Below are 20,815 nucleotides of genomic sequence, written 5' to 3'. Positions count from 1 at the left end.
CGGTTTTATAAATCTGAATATTTCTGTGCGTACGCACGTCCTATGTTTCATCCGTACGCCACTTCTGACGCAAATCCTACGCAAAGTTTTATAAATGAGGCCCCAGGTCCTGATGGAAGAGGAGATCTGCATCTCCATCCAGATCCTAAACAGATGCAATCGTGAAGTCCTCTGAAATATTCTGGTAGACTTGGTAAATTTCACACTAGATCATAAGCAGCTTGGGTTATGCTCCTCACCAGTCTTCGGTGTCCTTTTGATTTTTGGTAGTGTTCTGTGAACATCCAGCTTTCTTAGCTGTGAATGTTTGTAGCTTATTTAAACTATGGAAGTCTCTGGCTAGTCTCTGGCTGGAAGTCTGAAGTCTTCACCATATTAAACCGAACTGAGACAATTCTTTTTCTTTCTCTAGTTAATTTTTATGGCGGTTGGCTAACAACAGAATGGTGCATTACCGCCACCACCTGGTCTGGATTGTGGGTCGAGGGCTGTGTAACTGAGACAACTGAACCAAATTGATCCAATTTAATGACATCTGGGGAACTTGTGCAGGTGCTTTGAGTTTAGTAGATGATCAGCTGGTGAAACTCAGTATAAAACAATCAAACAGATCTCTCCTCAGTATTATGTTTTTGTTTTTTTTAATCCTGTATTTATTTATCTATTTAAAAATTGTTTCAAACCTTTTTTGTGGATTTTATGAGTTGGAAAACCCAATATATGTAAAAATAAACAAATACATACTTGAAATCAGTGTCCTTTATCTGTATTGTATGAAAGTTTACCTTTTTTGAATGGAATTATGAAAAATAAATACACTTTTCCGTGATATTCTATTTTTTTGTGGAAAGGGTCTGTGTATTTGTTAGGCTTATTTCAGAAGGTTATGATTAAAAACAAGATACATTTTTCTATCTATCTATCTATCTATCTATCTATCCATCTATCCATCTATCCATCCATCCATCCATGTACATAAGTATATATATATTGGTTAATCAGCTGACATAATGATGGGAAAGAAGAGTTAATTCAGAGTAATGACCGACCATTTTCAGTCAGTGTGTCTGTGAATAAAATAAACAGCAGAGTTAATTTGGCTCTCTTCCAATTCACAATATGGGTCAGTGTGACTCAACTCACAATCAACATCTGCTCTTTGCTTACAATTTCTCCCCAATGCATTTGTGGAACGAAAACAAAAAAAAACTACACAAATGGTTAATGGTTATTGGACACATAAATAGAACCAATGTGGTGTGAAAGGGTCTGTTGTAAAATGGAATGTGAATGTTAAATGGGTTTTCTCTATCACTCAAATTTGTTTATACGTTTCATTTTTGCCAAACAAACACAAAAAGAGATTAAAAATCAGTAAATATATTTGACAGGAATAGAAATTTGAGCAGTCAATTTAATGTAAATATATAACAGAATTGATTTCTGAGTGATAAACAAGTTGAATTCATGAATGTATGAATCATCAAAGGATTCATACATGCACGCAGAATAATGTCACAGTATGTGAGCAGCTTTAGTGAACATGAGGTTCATGAGCAAACTGGCGACGCATCAGATGGTGACTTAGCAAAGAAAGCAACATAAAAAGCTCTGTGATTCTTTGAAAAACAACAGATTTCATTCAAACAGAGATGTCTTCTGTCTGTACTACAAAAGCAAACAGCTTTGATCAAACACAGAGCCAATTTTCAACTGACAGGATGTGTCCCCTTCTCCTTCTAATCCCTAAGACATCTAAAAAAAAAAGATTACTCTTTAGATATGTTTCACAGTTCCAGATTTAAGATTCTCTAAAGGTATTTTGTGAGCAGGTGGTCAGTGTGTTCGCATGGCCTTTGGTAAAAAAATAAATAAAAAAACCCAGAAAGCAATTGCTTTCTTGAAGCCTTGGAGCTGTTAAAGGAATCCCAGTAGCTCCTACCTCAGGAGGAAGGCTAATTTACAAACGGATCAGACTGCAATGCAGACATCCAAGATCACATATAACATATAACTTCCCTGCTTTTGCCAATATGCTTTTTACATGCATTTACACAAGCTGTTTTCTGGCTATCTCAATGTGTTTTATGAATGATTATGCCTAAGCACGCTCTAATCTCTGATCCTTACTGCAAAAGAGATTCCAAACAGGGATTAAATTTAACCACCAGGGGCATCACCGCGATTCTCACAAACAACCCAGGCAACCCAGAGCTGTTTGACAAAAGCTACATCCTGAATATAATTTTGTTTTTTGAACAATCTAGAAACAGCTGAGCTTCCTGTTAAAGCTTTCTAAGGGGTCCTGTATGGCAGTGAGTGTGTAACACTAAAAATGATTTGTTGTAATTATGTCTTGTGGTGTTTCCTGTCGGTTTCCAATGAATCAAGAAACTGTTAAAAGTAAGTATTTGCATTCACAGTTTTCGACAAATTGGCTGTCCTTGATTCATTTAGTAGAGAAACTTTGTGATTCATCAGAGGATGTGTCAGGCTGAAATACAGCAAACAGGCACCAAAGAGGCATTGTGCAGTTACAGCTATCCAATCAGCAGAAATGACATGCTCTGTACTTTGATTATGTGATTACTAAGCCTCTCAGCTTGCTGCTGTTTAACTTTGGGTGCTTTGGCACATCAGATGCACTTATGCATAAACAAAACAGAGACAGGAAACGTTATATATTTCATTAGGGGTTTACGTAAACATTAAAATTAATTTAAAAAAATTGTATTTACAATAAGAGTTCAATCTGAAATATCTTAACCCTGTTAAAGTCATTTATTTAGGTTTTGTTTTATTATGCAACCGTGCACTGGACATTTAGCCAGGTTTCAGACAACTATCAGTCAGATTACATCAAACAAGCTTAGTCTAAGAAAAACAGTGTGGCGCACATATTGGAACGTTGCTATGCATGTTTGAAAAGACTTATAATTAGCATAAAAGTTTTTAAAATTGGTCATTACAACAATTTAAAGAACCACTCCAGTCATTTCTAAACTATTGTAAAAGTGTTATTAGTGATGTTTTAATAGAGAATATGCCGATTTTGACAAAATCAAAAAACATGTCGTTTTCTAGGTTATAGTTTCTGCAGAGCGGCAGGAGTTCACTAGAGATTCAGGTTGTGGGCGGGACTGTTGGTGGGGAGCAAGCCTGCCTTCATTTTCCATTGTACCTTTGTTTACACACCCTCCCACTAGCTTACAGCCCCTCACAACCGCAACCTAACATTACTGTTGCAACAAAAATGGCGAGCAATATTGAAACTATACAGCCAAACAGTTTTGAGCTAGATTCCAGCTCAGACGGGAAAAACAAAGACCTACATGGATCTATTAGTCTGAAAGTGGATGCATCAGAATGGAGCAGAGCAGAGGTCTACTGACATTTTTCATCTGCTGCTGATTTACCACGATTGGAAAAAGGAAATTTTTGCAAAAAAGCCTGGAAAATAAGCTTAAAAACAGCATTTTTGCATTAATTTGAAATAAAATGTGATATCTGTTGTATTATTAAACCACATAACAAGTAAGGATATGTCTATATTATTGTGACTAAATTAAAGGTTAATAAAACGTATGAAAGACACAAACTGTCTGTTAAAAACTGTTGAAAACACATAAGATATGCCTGAACAGCAAGACGTAAAAAAGAGAGGATATGATTGTGAGGGAGGTGACACTTCTACAGTAAACAGCTATACTTCACCATATAACAGCCAGCAGTACAAACAATTACTTTTTCTTTTATTGCCACTCAGAGCTGTTCTCCATGTTTGGCACTCATCCACACACATGGACCTCAGTACACTTCATCTCACATGTCTCTTTTTTATCATGGATATCCTATTTTTTTCTAATATCCTCTTATATATCTTTCTAAAAATCCCGATCATGTCTAATGACCAAAGATCTGCCAGACCTGGTTCTGCTACTACAGGTTAATGAATTGAACATTATTATTAAATACAATATTCCATTTATGAATCTGTTTTGTACAGACACTCTTCCTGTTCAGTGAGGGATGACAGGGGTGGGGTTACAACCTTTCTATTTACAAATAACATGCATCAATTGGAGTATAGTGAGTCGCTACTTTCTGCCATATTTGCATTCCTGCTAATGGTTTCTGTCATAAACTTAAGTTTTATCATATTTATCCCTGTTTAAAAAACGACACAAACTGTGCCTATTTGTATGCCTAAACTTAACTGGGTTCATAAGTAAATTTCCACGATGCAGCACATCATCTTTAGACTCAACACTCTGAGCGGATTTGTTCTCATTGGACTGACCCCTTTTTTTACCCATGCTGTGCTCCTTTTGATATTTTTATGCCACTCAAAATAGTGATTCCCTAAATTCATAAAAAATGTGCAAAATAAAGCTCCTTGGCTTTTTGTGTAGAGTAAAAGGACGTGTAAGTTACAGTGGTAAATACAGGGCAGGCTGCATGAATGAATTATTTAGAATGGTAAAAAAATAAGACATCCAATCTAACTTTTAAATTTAAAAAAAGGAGAGCTTTTTTTTCTTGTTGCCACAAAATGAAATATACAATTTAAAGTAATAATGGGACTTCAAAGGAGGACAAAACCTGAGTTGCCCTGCCTTATATAACTATGACGGTCACTAAAAATGCTTTTACTTCTCTCTTTTTTTAATCTGGCCTGACTGACCATCAAAAGCACACTCCCAAAGGAGAAAAACAAAAAGAGAGCTGGAATAAAAGCATTCAACTAGTGCATTATACCGTGTAAGATTTTAACCATAACAGTAGATTCTATATTATAATCTCAAAGAAAGAATAATGCATTAAGAAGACGTGTCTGATAGTGCTTCTAATGCAGTATGCAGTTAAAAGACAATAATGGAAAAGCTCTCACCCTGAAGCACACGCCGCAGGTCATCAAATTCAACGCTGTTCCCATTTTAATTCAGAGGATGAAACAGTAAAGTCGGATAAAAGTTTGTCGATGTGAAACTCCCTTTTCTTTTTCTTGCACTGATGAATTTGGTGGTCTGACTTTGACCTTTGATCAAATCCACTAAGTCCAGACGGTGAGGTTTGGTTCACGGACTTCTTTCCAAGAAAAGAATAATTTTTTTTTTGAAGAAAGTCCTTTAGATTTTTTCGACTTGTGAATTCAGCTTGAAGTTCATTCATCAGTTTAATATATCCTTTCATGTCCCAATTTATAGTCAGGTTGCATTCTCATCCAGCAGCCTAAGAAAGCCCTTAGGTTCTGGACCCCTGCTGTGCTGGTGTCCCGTTGCACTTCTTACACTGGAGAATCAATTACAAAGCTAATGCTGGTAATAGGGACTCCAGTTACCTGATCTAATGACCAAGGGACAATATGTGGGTCTTCAATCTTTAATGTTCATTCGTCAAGCTTGCTGTATTTGTCTAATATTGTTTCAAACAGCGATTAAGCACAAAATACAATACAGACGGCAACACCTATCTCTAAATTTTTAATTGGTAAGACTATTACACTTTCACATCAATAAAGACAGTTTTACACTTTAAAAAGACGGACTCTAGACTGTTGTTTACGAAACAAATTCACAGAGCAAACAGTTGGGGAGGAGCACTAACCAGCATTACTGATAATATTTAGAACTACTCCAGTGACAATGCTGTTTAGAGTGTTTTTAACATGTTCTTGTGGCATTTTTCCCATGATGAAAGACATAGATGAGGAAAGTTTAGCTTAAAACTGCATTTCTGAGTATTTCTTTATTCAAATTGTTACGAATCAGGAGCAGACTAGAAAAAAGCAGTTTGAAAAAGCTTGTAGATGTGATGTAAAATCTACCGGTACACTTGGCAGCCCAAAAGCTCCCTGCTCCGCTCCTTTCTATACATCCACTTTCAGACAAATAGATCCATCTATGTATTTTTCTTTCCATATCTGAGCTGGCATCTGGCTCAAAACTGTACAGCTGGATGGCTCCCATATTGATCACCATTTTTGTTGCATCTGTAATGTTAGGTTGGGGTTGTGAGGGCCTGTAAGCTAGTGGGAGGGAGTGTCAACTAAAGGATAAAGGAAAGTATTGGCAGGCCTACCTCCATGTAAGCTAACGGAGGTAAATTTCTCAACTTAGAGGTGAATTTCTGATTAACTCCTGCTGCTCTGCAGAAATTATGTTCTAGAAAATGACAGTTTTTTTTTTTTATTTTGGCTAAAAGCGGCATAATCATAAATAAAGACCTCTGGGAACACTTTTAAAACAGCTAAAAAGATGATTGGAGGTGGACTTTTACACTGTTCTCATGTACTTATTCAACAGTTTTGGCTTGCGTTGCATACGTTTTGCTTAGGATTCAATTTTTAAAAAGTAAACCTGGTAAAACACAGGAGATCTAACAGTGCAGTTTACACCTGCAACAGAGAAAAGGACTTGCAATCCTCAAAAAGCTGAAAGCACCTGACCTCAAGAGATAGCACTGTGGCGATTGCAGTGTGTTGAAGATAGTTGGAAGGACGCCAGAAAAGGCAGAATTTTCTGTGAATAAGAATGAAGATTGAAGAAGAAAAAAGTGCAGGCCTGCTGGGCAATCTGTATTATTTTGAAAATTGTTTTGTCTCTGTGCAGAGCATACGTACGAGCCAACCTAAAGTGCCTCCATCAATAATATAAACAAGAGCCGCCCACACCTGGGACCTGATGGACGTGCAATTGTGAAGCTGTGCTACAGAGAGGCTGCATGTCAGATGAGTCAAACAGCTGCCTGTTAGAGAGTCTGTGTATCTATGTTTATGCATTTTGCCACCAGTGTATGAAAAAAGCAGCATCCCTTCAACAGTGAGTTTTGTGAAAGGAAAGAGGGGACATATCAACTGCAGAATTTGAAGAAAAGCGTTTAACCCAGAAACAGAATGAAGATCTCAGAACTTACAAACTTTCTCTTCAGCTTTCCTTTACTGCCAACAGCTGGTTTGCCATCAGCTGCAGTGCCCGAGTAGTCCGAGCCCAAGTCCAGGTGGTCATCTGCAGACATGCTCTTGCGAAGGTATGCAGCCCGCGCCCGGAAGTGGGAAAAGGGCGACTGGGATCGGGGCCGTACCTCTGTGCAGCCCTGTTCGGTCTCATCGTCTCCCTCTATGTCATCTTCCAAACGCCACAGCTCTCCTTGATGATGATGATGGGGGGGCGAGAAGGAAACATGATGAAGGGAGAAAAAAAAAGACGGAGGCACAGACAGATATATGAGAGCAAGACAGATTGGACAAAGCAATTATTGGAAACTCTCTTCCAGTGACTGCTGCCATAAAGCATTTTTCGAATGTAATTTAGCTTCCTTTTAAGTAGAATTACTTTACAGCCGCATTATAACCGCCACATTATTCTTTGCCACCCCCCTTAGCAACTTAGTTAAGATTCAACAGCTGAACAAAAATGGCAGTTTTAGTAAAACAAAGGGGAGAAACTGGTTTGCAGCCAGAGATGCATCTTTCTCCTGCTTTTACTCAAAGACTGAGCTTCCAGTGTAACAATAGAGATGGATCAGGGTTGTCAGAATGTAGCTCAGCTTCACAAATCACAATCCACTTCCACAGTGCTCTGTCTGATGTTCGTCTTGTCAGTGTCCAACGCTTGACTAACAGCATTCATGAAGAACTCACTGGTCCTTCACTTGACAAGCATTGATGTATGACGTGGTCGATAAGTGATATTAGCTGTTTCCATCAAGATATTACAAACCAAAATGCTAAAGAAAGCTAAAGTGTAAGTGAATTAAAAAAAGGGTTACACTATATGCAAATGTTAAACCATTATTATATAGATTGTGATACTTGTACAAAAGATGCAATCTCATGAAAAGTGTGTTTTTGGAGTTTATAAAATGTTTTTTTTTCATTTTTTTCCATGACGGAAGACATTTATTAAGAAATTTCAGCTCAAAAATGCATTCCTGAGTATTTCTTTATTACAAAAAATGCTATTTAAAGATTGTATTTGTTGCGTGAAAAAAGCTTCCCTGGTCCATTCCATTCTGATGCATCCTGTTTTACTTTGAAGATCCATGTACGCCTTGGGTTTCCTCGTCCGACGCTGGATAGCTCAAATTTTTCACCATTTTTTGTGGCATTGGTAATTTTAAGTCGGAGGTGTGAGGGGTTGTAGGCTAGCAGGTGAGCGTGTAAACAGAGGGCTCTCAGCAATGGGAAAGGGAAGAAGGGACCAGGTTGCTCTGCGCCAACTCTCCCGCCCACAACTCAGAGGTGAATTTCTAATGAACTCCTGCCACTCTGCAGACAGTGTCCTAGAAAACGTCACAATTGTTTTGATTTTGGCTAAGAACGGCATAGTCATAATTAAAAGATCACTAGGAACGCTTTAAAATACATAACATAAAAAAGATGATCTGAGTGGGACCTTTTCAATTAAGAATACAGAAGAGTTATTAATCACACATTTTGACATTTGTCTGGGAAAGAGGGGTTTTAAAATGTCAGTCTACTATGTCTTTTTGTTTTGTTTTTTGTCAAACATTTGTAACAAATATACACTGTGCATTTTTTAAGCAAATCATGGACAAAACAATTACATTATCTGGTTTGTTTTTCGATAATATAGTCAATGCATTGTGACAATTACCGATTTTTTTTTTACTTTAACCTACAGTTTACTATTATAATCATACTAAAAAAAGCATTGTGTGTCCTATGAGGGATTGTCAATGCGCAAAATATGTAAGTTTCACCGTCTGAGCGGCTGCAGAGTCCTATTTGGCTTATAGAACGGCAATAACCCCGCAGAAGAATGACTTGGAAGTTCCTCTGAGTGAACCGAGGCATTCCTGTCACTAATATAAGATGGAGCTTAAATCTGTGAATGAAGTGCAGCTAGGTTATTAAACCAAGCACACAAAAAAGTTGTGTTCACACTTCTGGAGGGATAAAGAGAGGTAGACAAAATGAGGCATCATGATGGTCGACGACAGTTGTTGCTAAGCAACAAAGAGCCACGTGAGACTGAATCCTCTAATTTGATATTTGCATCAGAGCAGCACCAGGGCATAGGAAAACAGCAGACACACACATACATGCGTACAAAGGGATTCAGGACGTACAATGGCATAAAATGGAAGGCTTGATTTTACAGGAATGTTAATCGCTTCAGGATCAGACGACATGGTGACAGATCGACACGATGACAGGAAGAGTTTGTTGGAGTTTGTGACTGAAGGCTGAGCTTAAAGCTCCTCAAAACAAATTGATTTTTCAACACGACATGCCTTAGCATAATTAAAAAAAAATCTTTTTGGGTTTCATATGTTTGCATATTTTTTTTTCTTTGATGTATTTATTCAACTCGGTTTATTTATAAACCACCAGCTCACAAACAAGGTTGTCTCAAAGGGGATTACGCAAAAAGCATGAAAAAAAATAAATTTTTATTAGAATTAGACACAAAAATCCCATTTGTTTGTAGAGAAACTTTCCGTTTACATGTTTGCATTTCATCAATGCATAGATGGAAATTCTAAAGTAACCCAATTTTTACTTGATTTTAAGGATTCACAGCTCTTCTCTTAAGGAGCTGGCTTTCAGGGATGAAGTGAGCTCCTCAGTTCCACATGTGAGTATTTCAGAGAGTGGGAGAATCAAAGCAAGAACAATCAGAATCTGAAGAAAACGAATGCAGCACGACGTCCGAGATATAGTGAAAACCATTTGTCTATGTCATCGGCGATGCAGGACCATTTGGCCTGAACATTAGCTGTAAACAAAAGTGTCCCCAAATATTATTCATAGATTTATTAATATTTCACAAAGGGGATAATAACATTTTGCATCCTTTAAATTGTAATGTCTATTATTAAAATATTCTGGGGTTTTTTATACACATGGAGTGCCACTTGATTTAATCTCCTAACTGTTTTCACTGAAATAAGCACATATAATTAAAAACAGGGCTTATGCTCAGACTTTATTACTTGCCTGTAGCAACTGTCCAAAGCCACAGAGCTTTTTTTTATTTTATTTTTTTATTTTTATTTTTTTGTAATAAAGATGGCATCCAGACTTCATTATGATACCAGTTTCCTGCCTGACTGAACAGGGTCCTGACACTGACGGGCCTCTGCTGGGTGACTGTCGAAGTGTGTAAGTGAGAAAACAGGCCTAAGGATGTTGAGTTTAAGACACAGCTGGCTCTGACTCCATAACTTTATCCTGATGATTGATAGATGATTCTTCAGGCAGGAAGAACGTTTTTTTTTTCCCCTAAATTGTTTGTTCTAAATAACTTGGATTTGGTGGATGATTACCCTTTGATGAATATTTTTATAAATGCATTATAAATTGCTTTATGTGGTTCATAATAAAAACTGTGCCAATATATACAGGCACAATTCTCTGAATGAATAAAAGAATGAATGACTTGAATTGTTTAAAACAGACGATAGCATAGCAATTTGATGTTTGGTATGCAGGAATTTCCACTGCAGCTTGTTGGTACATTTATTTATTTAGAAACTTTACTGAATATGTTTCCTATTTATCACCTACAAATGTTTTGCACCTTAAGAACACATGCACTCATGAGATAAATGCAGCTTCTTTAAAGATGCAAGAGTTTCATGGTTGTACTTTTTTCCTTTCAGTAGAAGGAACACTTAGATTTACAAGCAAGAGGGGGAGAACAGACAGAAGACATACTACACCTTCCTTTTGCATGTTACTGCTGAGGCACCTGGGTATCCTGTGCACTCAGTCATATAAGGCAGGTAGCAAAGGAGAGCAGGTGTGGAGGTTTCAAACATGAAAGAAATAGGTCATGGTTGACACAACCTATTTCTTTAGACTTGAGTCTTGGCTTTGGCAGCCCTAAAAGTTTGATATGACCTGCATGAAAACTTATCCAGTAGCTTAACATTTGAATCCAACTTTTTCAGAAGTTGAACTGCATTAAAATCCTTGAGAACCAGAAGCCACTTGAAAGCTGTTTAAAATGTGCTTCTTTCATACTTTAGTTTAGATAATTATTTAAATCTGTCCAAACAAAACCAAACTTGCAAATTTTGCTATTTTTTTGTCAAATGCGTTGATTTTTATATTTCATTGTTATTGTTGAATCACATTCACACCAGGTTTTACTTTGCAGTCACCACTGCTTTACCTTTAGTAACTTCTGGTCTATTTAGTCTATTCTGTTCCGAACCAAACCTTGTATACAAAAACACATGACTAAGGATCTCTTCAGTCATTGGTCAGGAATTGCAAGGGCGGGGCATAGCAACAAGAGACAGAATAACGAAAGTCCTGTGCTTTGCAATCCTTGTCAGGATAGTTTACTTATTCAAACTTCTATTTCGCTGACCAATTTTACTTTGTTACGGCGGAGGCATGCTGCAAGGCAACAACAGCTAAGAAACAACGCTGATAAGTGTTTAAGACAGACAGATTGTCGGTAAAACGGTGTGAGAAAAGTTATTTTCATGAGCCTGCTTCCATCCCACCACATTTCAATGAGTTCCTTTTTCTCATCGTCGTGGTTGCTACGTCCTACGTTGCTGCCTTCCCTGTTTACATCCCCGTGATGCCCGGCTACGGTGGCCGTTTTGGTCCAATTGTTCTCCTCCAAGCACAACATGTATTCAGATTGAGGAAACTCAGAGCAAACAGAAGCTCAGTCCGATTTAAAATTGACCAAGACCACCTCGAAAGATGGATCCTCGAGCAGTTCCTGGTCCAGCGTCTGCCTTTGTGTGTTCAGACTGAAAATCTGTTCCGGATTATCAGGGGAAATTAATTCTGGCTCACTTTAAGCAAATCAAATGTGTCCAGTCTGAATGTGCCCTAAATTCCTGTAGAACCCAAAATAGAATGGAATTTTCACGTTTCCTTGTTTTCTTTGTAGTTTTAAGTTTTTCACCTTTTAATTTCTTATTTAGCAACACTGGGTGAAAGGTTAGATAAGCACCCGCTCACCTGCAATCTGGATGAAGGAGGAGACGAGAGCTTGTGCAGTTTATTTCTGTTGATTGCTATTTTCACTGTTTTGACTGTTTTTTTACCGTCACCCTTCTGTCCTTGGTCAATCAGGTTCATCAACTTATACAAAGTCAACTTTGTTTTTTTTCCTCTGATTTTTTTGTAAACACGCAAAACAGCAAAATGGACTGCAGTGTATTTATAGGACGGAAGCACGTCATACACACAACAAACCCTTTTGTCTTTTTACCGTTTTGTTCTCCCTTTGTTTTGTCTTGTTGCAATTTAGTCACCATTCAGCTTAGTTCTTCATTCATTGAATTATTTAAGGTCCTGCCATGTCTGTCTAGCCTTTTACATCTGGCATCTACACAAAGTACCCTTTTCCTACAAATAAAAACATAACCACATTTTACATAGAATATTTTTTTTAAATGCTACAACTTGTATAACTTTTCAATTTTTACATAACCGATAAACGATGAAAGAGCTACAGACTTAATGACCGTTCTGGAAAAAAAAACAAAAAAGTGTGGCTACAGTCTCTAATTTGGCTTTACCTGCAGGGGGTAGCGTACAGGCCTTTGAGTGGCTGCTTGTAGAAGAAGGGTTCTTCCTGCGTGGAGGACTTCCATCAATTAGATCAGAGTGGTGGACCCTGGAGACCGTTGGTGACTGCGGGATGCTAGGCAGAGTTCGAGACTTGGCAAGTATAGGTCTTTGCAGCTTCCTTTCCAGAGACCTGCATATACAAGTATGAACACACGAATGTCAATAAGAGATAGGATGCAAATACAGAGCCAGATCTTGCAAATCAATTATCAGAAAAAGAAAATAACCAGTCTAAAACAATACCATCTTGCATTCATGTACATGTATGTAGCTTGTGGTTGGGAACCATAAGCTGTATTAAGGAGCAATATTGGAGTTACGTTAACTTCAGTGTAATGAAGGTAAGGCTCATCTTACCTAAATGACTAATTTCTTAATGATAGCAGGCAATACCACACATCTTCTACCAGAGATCAATGCATCCAATCAAAGGAAATGTGAACACCTGCTGCAAAATCAATGTTTTTTTTTAGACGCAAATCAGCGTTTTCCTCTTTTTTTTTCTCTTGACATAAACCAAAACAACTTTCTGCCTGCATAAACATGCACAGTTTAGCTGTGTACTAAACTATGGAATAAGAAGTACTAATGCTGAGATTAAAGACGTTTAAGTTAATATGGTTTTTCTGATTTTCAGATTTCAGACATTTTGGTTAATCAATGCAGCATTGATGTATTATTAAAGCACAAAGAGAATAAGTGAAAACATCAAATGACATAAAGTCACTTTAAAGAGATTCTATTGTCTGCTCTGATCTGCATCATGTAATCGGATTGAGAGAAAATGACAAATTTTAATTGATCAGTCAGTCAGGAAGACATCTGACCTCTAAGCTGCTTTGTCATGAGTTTGTTTACAGAATATATAATCCTCAGCAGGAAAATCTACTCAAGAAATGCAAGCTGATCCCTGGCTGATGAATTCTAATGTTTTCTATGATTTGTTTTAGCCTGGGATTTGAACTGGTGTTTGTTTTACAAAGCCATCGCAGTCGAGTTAATGGTAATAAATCCGATTTGTTCGTTTGGCTTCAATTTTGAAATTGCAGCAAGGAAATAAATTAAGCAAAAGATCATTTGCTGACTTCAACAGCATGGCAACAAAATAAGCAATTTGGTTCCTTATGCTGTTAAAACACTGTGTCATAAAAACATGCATTAGAATGTGTGCATATATAATCATGAGCAATCCCGTTCCCTCCACCTTGTTGTTTACCAATTTCCGTTTTTAGGAGCCACAATTCATTTTAGTGACAGCAGGATTCAATTTGCTTTTCTTTTATAATAAACAAGTTAAAAGCGCTGTCTGTCTGTCTGTTAAATAGATTTTTCAAGATTGTATATGTATTAACACCATAATTGCTTAGTAGAAAGAGTAACTCTGGCAATACAAATTTAATAAATTAGGATTTTTTGATTGAATTTGCTACAAGCCAGACATTTGTACCCTTTTATTGACCTAAACAAGCATATTTAATCCAATAAATGTTTGGATCTAAAGTGGAAGATTGTCATCATGACGTATTTGAAAAGATCAGTTCAGTGTTGCTGGTAATTTTGGGAGCATAAATATCAACCCAGGTCTATTTGAAAGAACTGTCTGTCTGGATCGGTTCTTCCCCCCTCAGCTTCTTTCTAAATGTATATGTGACAATGCCTTTAAACAACAACTCTGATGAAAATCGTGCTTTTGGTTTTTCAATCGTATTCTTGTGGAATTTTGGAAAAAGCTTGTACAGTCGGTGTGACGGCAAGCTACAAGCTTTCTGCTCTGCTCCGCTGAGCTTGTGTGGGGTTGCAAGCAGGATAGCATGAAAACAGATGGATGTTGGGAGGCATGTGCGGGCTTACTTTGTACCAACAACACCGACAACTATTGGCTAAAAACAGCATTGTCATCATCAAAAGACCACTAGTAATGCTTTCACAATTGATCAAAGGATGATTGGAGTGAGAGTTTAAGGACAAAAGGATATGTGTTGCATCAGGTTCCACTAGAATAACTGATAAGTAGCAGTCTTAACAAAGCCACCATGCTACATGAGACACTTTAAAAGTAATTAAAAGACTGAAGGGCTTTTCACTTTACACAAAAATTATATACATTTATGAAATGATTGCTGAAAAGATACAAAACATCATGAAACTGTAAAATTTACCAACAAATCAAAGCTGACACAATGTCTACTTTTTATGAAAACAATTATTTGTATTTAAAGTTTTTATAAATGCTCACTCTAATCATATGTTGATCTATTGTAGAAAGCATTCCCAGTGGTCTCTTAATTATGATTACGCCATTTTCAGCCAAAATTCAAAAACCTGTGTCATTTTCAAGGACATAGTCTCTGCAGAGTTCATTAGAAATTTGCCTCTAAGTTGTGGGTGGGACCATTGGTGCAGTACAGCCCCACCCCTCTTCCCTTCCCTGTTTCAGAGTGAAGTAGGGAGATTGTGGTTCACCTAGCATATTTCCTACATCACAAATAAGCTTAATTTTCTTTAAATGTGTCAAGTTAAAAACACTGAAAAATGTGATTTTCATTGGAGTGGGTTTACACATAAAACCCTAAGCTGTACAACATTTTTTTTTTCTTTTTAACTTCTCCTAGGGGATCTATTAAGACACCAACACCAGGTTCAACATCAGCATACCTGAATGTCTTTGGAACAAATAACCTGACATTGGCTTACTGATGGCTATTAAGGTGAAACCCTATGGACAGCTTACAAAGACGTGAAATCTGACCTGGGATCAGAGACCCTCTGGATGCTTCTAGAGCTCAAACATGCTGATCAAATACATGTAGGCAAACAACCACACTTTTGACAATAATAAAAACTGACAAGTCTCTCGCTCTCAGCGATCCTTACTGACTTGCATAAAAAAGCCAACGCACGAACACCACCTCAGTCAGGTGCACTGGTGAACGCTGAAACGCAAGTGCGCACAAACGTGGTTGCCGGTCTCCCACCAGCATGTCATTATAACACACTGGCCTGAACAGTCAGCTCCGTCCACTCTGACAATTTAGATCTCACTTAATCAACAAGCCAGTGGCTACACAGGGAAACTACAAACAGATGAGAGAGTAGGAGGAGTGAAAGGAGAGCGAAGCACAGGAAAGGTCAAGATGAGTAGATTGGGGAGGGGTATTTTTGCCCCCAAGCAGCGATCTATGTTGACATCATCTTCTCTTAAGTTGTAAACATCTAGAGAAGGACATGTTTACACTTGCCAAATCAATTGATTTCACATTACAGCCATGTCTAAGACTCCCAAAGAAAACATAGGGTTGAGCGAGCAAAAGGGTGAAAGTGTTACGGGGAATCAAGATGACCCAAATGCAGGAACAGAGAGGCACGAGAAGTGAGGAGAATTATTTAATAAGACTCAGAAATCCTCTCCAAAGAACCAAGCCAAGTAAACCAGGAACCTAGGGAACAAACAGAAACTACACTGCGACACAGACTGCTGAAACAGGTGAGCTTAAATAAGACAAGAAACCAATTAACTAAATGCAAGCAGCTGTGCACACTTCAGGAATGACAGGAGGAGAGGAGGAGTCCTCCAGGAGCCACAGCCAAACTACACACACAAACAAAGGGAAACTGACAAACTATAACATAACCCCCCCCCTACGTCCGGCTACAAGACGGACGACAAGGCTGGTCAGGACAATCCCGATGGAACCGGGAGATCACGTCCTTGTCCAAGATGTGACGTGCAGGAACCCACTGGCGATCTGCCGGACCATAACCCTCCCAATCCACCAGGTACTGGATGCCACGGCCGACCCTCCGTGAGGCGAGAAGAGACTTGATGGAGTAGGTCGGACCACCGTCCACGAAACGGGGAGGGGGAGGACCACCCGGCGCTGCATGGAGAGAACTTAATCTCTCGGGCTTCAGTTTGCTCACATGAAACACTGGGTGCACTCTCAAGGTGGGTGGGAGATTCAGCTTCACGGCCACAGGGTTGATTATCCTGCTGATGGTGAAGGGACCGATGAAGCGAGGATGCAGCTTTTTGGAGCCACCCTTGAGGGGAATGTCCTTAGTGTTCAGCCAGACCCTGTCTCCCACCTTATACTCTGGGGGACGGGTCCGTCGACGATTAGCCACAGTCGTGAACCTCTCCTGGTTCCTCAATAGCTGGTTCCTGAATGTCCTCCAGGTGCGTTGACAACGCCGTACAAATGCTGCTGGACCAGACGTGGATGCCAACTGCTCCTGCTGAGGGAAGAGAGGGGGCTGGTATCCATAAGCAGCCTGGAACGGAGAGAACCCAGAGGAATTTACCAAGGAGTTATGAGCATACTCCACCCAAGGTAATTGAGTGGACCATGTACTGGGGTTGTTAGAACACATGGCACGCAGTGTTGTCTCAATGTCCTGGTTGCAGCGCTCTACCTGGCCGTTGGTCTGCGGATGGAAGCCTGAGCTCAGACTGACCCTGACCCCCAACAGCCTGCAGAACTCCCTCCAAAAACTAGACACGAATTGTGGACCTCTGTCGGACACAATGTCCTCCGGTAGGCCGTGCAGACGAAAGACGTGTCTAGACACAACAAAAGCAAGCTCTCTGGCTGAGGGAAGTTTCTGCAGAGGAACGGCGTGGACTAACTTGGAGAACCGGTCCACAATGGTCAGGATGACAGCTTTACCTCTAGAATTGGGGAGCCCGGTAATGAAGTCCATGGCTATATGGGACCAGGGTCGAGAAGGCACCGGTAGAGGCTGAAGTAGTCCAGCTGGGGGTCTTCGTGGCACCTTCACACTGGCACAAACGGGACACGAAGAGACAAAAGCCCTAATGTCCGAGGACATGGAAGGCCACCAGAATCGTTGTGCCACCAAAAAGGCAGTCCTAGTAGCTCCTGGGTGGCACGCCAGACGGGACGAGTGTCCCCATTTCAATACCTGGGGGCGGAGACTTGAAGGGACAAACAAACAACCAGCAGGGCATCCAGCAGGAACAGCAGACTCGTCTCTTACAGAACCCTTCACCTTGCGCTCCAAAGCCCAGCGGGTTGTTCCAAGCACAATGGCGTGAGGTAAAATGGACCCACTCTCAGGATCGATGACCTCCTCCTTTTGGTACTGACGAGAGAGAGCATCAGGCTTGAGGTTCTTGCTGCCAGGTCTGTAGGACAGGGAGAACTTGAACCTGTCAAAAAACAAGGACCACCTGGCCTGTCGAGAGTTGAGTCGCTTTGCTGTGCGGATGTACTCCAGGTTCTTATGGTCAGTCCACACTACGAAGGGATGTACAGCCCCCTCTAGCCAATGACGCCACTCTTCAAGGGCCATCTTAACCGCCAGTAGTTCTCTGTTCCCTATATCGTAGTTTCTCTCCGCAGGAGTGAGCTTGCGGGAGAAGTACGCGCAGGGATGGATCTTATTATCAGACGCTCTCTGTGACAAGACTGCTCCCACTCCTGAGTCAGACGCATCCACCTCCACAATGAATTGTTTGGAGGTGTCAGGCTGAACCAGAATGGGAGCTGTAGAGAAGCGTCTTTTGAGATCGGTAATCGCTTTGTTGGCCCCCTCATCCCAGACAAAACGTACCTTTCCAGAGGACAGCTTATGAAGAGGTGCAGCAACACCACTGAAGCCCCTAATGAAGCGCCTGTAGAAGTTGGCAAAACCCAGAAAACGTTGGAGCTGTTTTCTGCCAGTTGGGACAGGCCACTCCAAGACAGCTTGGACCTTGGAGTCATCCATTCGGACAGCGCCTGGAGTTACCACATGCCCGAGAAACTTAGTTTGAGCGGTGTGGAACTCGCACTTTTCAGCTTTACAGAAAAGCTGATTCTCCAGCAGGCGCTGTAGGACGGCTCTGACGTGCTGCACATGGACAACAGGGTCTGGTGAAAAAATCAAAATGTCATCCAAATAAACAAAAACAAACTTATTGATCATGTCCTTCAAAACATCGTTAATCAGTCTTTGGAAAACTGCAGGAGCGTTAGTTAACCCAAACGGCATGACAAGGTACTCAAAATGTCCTGTAGGGGTATTGAAGGCAGTCTTCCACTCGTCCCCCTCACGGATACGCACTAAATGATAAGCACTACGGAGATCCAGCTTGGAAAAAATGTTAGCACCTCTTAGTAAATCAAAAGCTGTATGCATTAGAGGCAGGGGATAAGTGTTACGTACAGTAATGTTGTTTAGGCCTCTATAGTCAATGCATGGTCGTAAACCACCATCACGTTTTCCAACAAAGAAAAATCCCGCTCCTGCAGGAGAAGAGGAGGGGCGGATGATGCCAGCCTGTAGACTCTCTTGAAGGTACTGCTCCATAGACTCCTGCTCAGGAGGAGACAGAGGATAAATATGTCCTCTAGGTGGTTGTGTCCCTGGAAGTAGGTCTATGGCACAGTCGTATGGACGGTGAGGTGGCAGAGACTTAGCCCGAATCTTGCAAAAAACTGCTCCTAAATCATGATAATCTGAGGGAACCTTGCTCAGGTCTGGAGGTGGAGTCAGAGAAGGAGAAACAGAAGAGCGCACAGCAGCAGCGTTTAAACAGTTCATCAAACAAAAGGAGCTCCAGGAGAGCACACCTCCAGAAACCCAGTCAATGTGGGGGGAGTGTTTGCAGAGCCAGGGAAACCCTAAAATAATAGAAGGTCTCATAGTCTGTACAACCAGGAATGACATGAGTTCTGAGTGATTTCCAGACACAGTAACTTTAACTGGTATAGTCTTAGCAGAACACTGGAGAATTGTTGACCCATTTATAGCATTGATCTGTAAATTAGGACTGAGAGGTTCGACTGGAATGTTCAGTTTATCCACAACCTCCTGAGAGATTAGGTCTCCATCAGATCCTGAGTCTATAAGAGTCTCAAACTCACCCTGCCTCGAAACGTGAGTCACCAGGATTCTGGTTGTAGGACGAGAAGGAGAAGCATAATTTAGTGATTGACTCACCAGATGCCCTCCTGCTTGAAACCTGGGTCTTTTTTGGCAATCTCTGATGTAGTGACCTGACTGCCCACAGTAAATACACAGGCCACTGTTCATACGTCTCCGTCGCTCTGCTGAAGTTAGACGTCCTGATCCTAGTTGCCTGGACTCCAGTGAAGAAGGGGAATCCAATGTGCTGGATTGGAGTGGAGAAACACCCACAGGAAGCGGTGGACAAAAGCTAGCGGTGCAGCGTTGCTCTTGACTCCGTTCTTTCATCCTCCGATCGATGCGAACAGCGAGATTGATGAGCTCCTCCAGTTCTTCCGGAACCTCCCTCGCCGCCAGCTCATCCTTGAGTGCACTGGAGAGGCCATGATGAAAGACGTCCACCAGCGCGTCATCCGACCAGTGGGTGCTGGCAGCCAGAGTCCTGAACTCCACAGCGTAATCAGAGACGCTGCGTACTCCTTGCTGGAGGCGGAGGAGGTCCGAAGCGGCGGCACGGTGAGGTGTGGTTGGATCAAACACCGTGAGGAGTTGGGCAGAAAATGCTCGAAAAGAGCGGCACAGCTCAGCTCCGCGTTCCCACTCTGCCAGCCCCCACCGCTTGGCTCGACCTGTCAAGAAACTCAGGGCGAAAGCCACCTTGCTCTGCTCTGAGGGAAACTCGCAGGGATTAAAGTCAAAATGAAGGTGACAGGAGGTGAGAAACGCCCGGCAGTCCTCTGCAGAACCATCAAATGGCTCAGGGCGGCCCAGTCGTGTCTGTAGGGGTGGAAGCGGGGGTGCGTGCTCCAGCCTGGAGAGACGGTCATGGAGCTGCTGCATTCCAGACAAACAGCTGCGCATGTCCTGGAACAACCTCCCCTCCTCAGCTGAAGAAAGAACCTCACCAGAGTTACTCTGTCCTGCTGGGTCTGTCATGGTCGCAGTGTAATGTTACGGGGAATCAAGATGACCCAAATGCAGGAACAGAGAGGCACGAGAAGTGAGGAGAATTATTTAATAAGACTCAGAAATCCTCTCCAAAGAACCAAGCCAAGTAAACCAGGAACCTAGGGAACAAACAGAAACTACACTGCGACACAGACTGCTGAAACAGGTGAGCTTAAATAAGACAAGAAACCAATTAACTAAATGCAAGCAGCTGTGCACACTTCAGGAATGACAGGAGGAGAGGAGGAGTCCTCCAGGAGCCACAGCCAAACTACACACACAAACAAAGGGAAACTGACAAACTATAACAGAAAGGACTCTACCCGTGTTTAAAAATACACTAAAAACAAGATGTACTAAATTGACTTCATGCCTGGAAGTCAC

The 20,815-nt window shown here is 40.8% G+C and overlaps 1 protein-coding gene across 5 annotated transcripts in view; it reads right to left on the bottom strand.

The window, feature by feature from the left end:
* The window catches only part of LOC101159862 (ankyrin repeat and fibronectin type-III domain-containing protein 1), a 148,537-nt gene that overhangs the window by 102,850 nt on the left and 24,872 nt on the right, over window positions 1-20,815 (bottom strand). For all 5 annotated transcript variants that reach the window (XM_023949109.1, XM_023949113.1, XM_023949111.1 and 2 more), the window contains 2 exons: window positions 12,520-12,701; window positions 6,916-7,148 (listed from right to left, as the gene is read on the bottom strand). In XM_023949109.1, the coding sequence (XP_023804877.1) occupies window positions 6,916-7,148; window positions 12,520-12,701 (415 nt within the window). The remainder of the gene's footprint in view (window positions 1-6,915; window positions 7,149-12,519; window positions 12,702-20,815) is intronic.

This window comes from Oryzias latipes, chromosome 19 (assembly GCF_002234675.1).
Source record: "Oryzias latipes chromosome 19, ASM223467v1".
NCBI lineage: Eukaryota > Metazoa > Chordata > Actinopteri > Beloniformes > Adrianichthyidae > Oryzias > Oryzias latipes.
The sequence above is the reverse complement of the archived record's forward strand: the minus strand, read 5'-3'. Positions and strand labels throughout refer to the sequence as shown.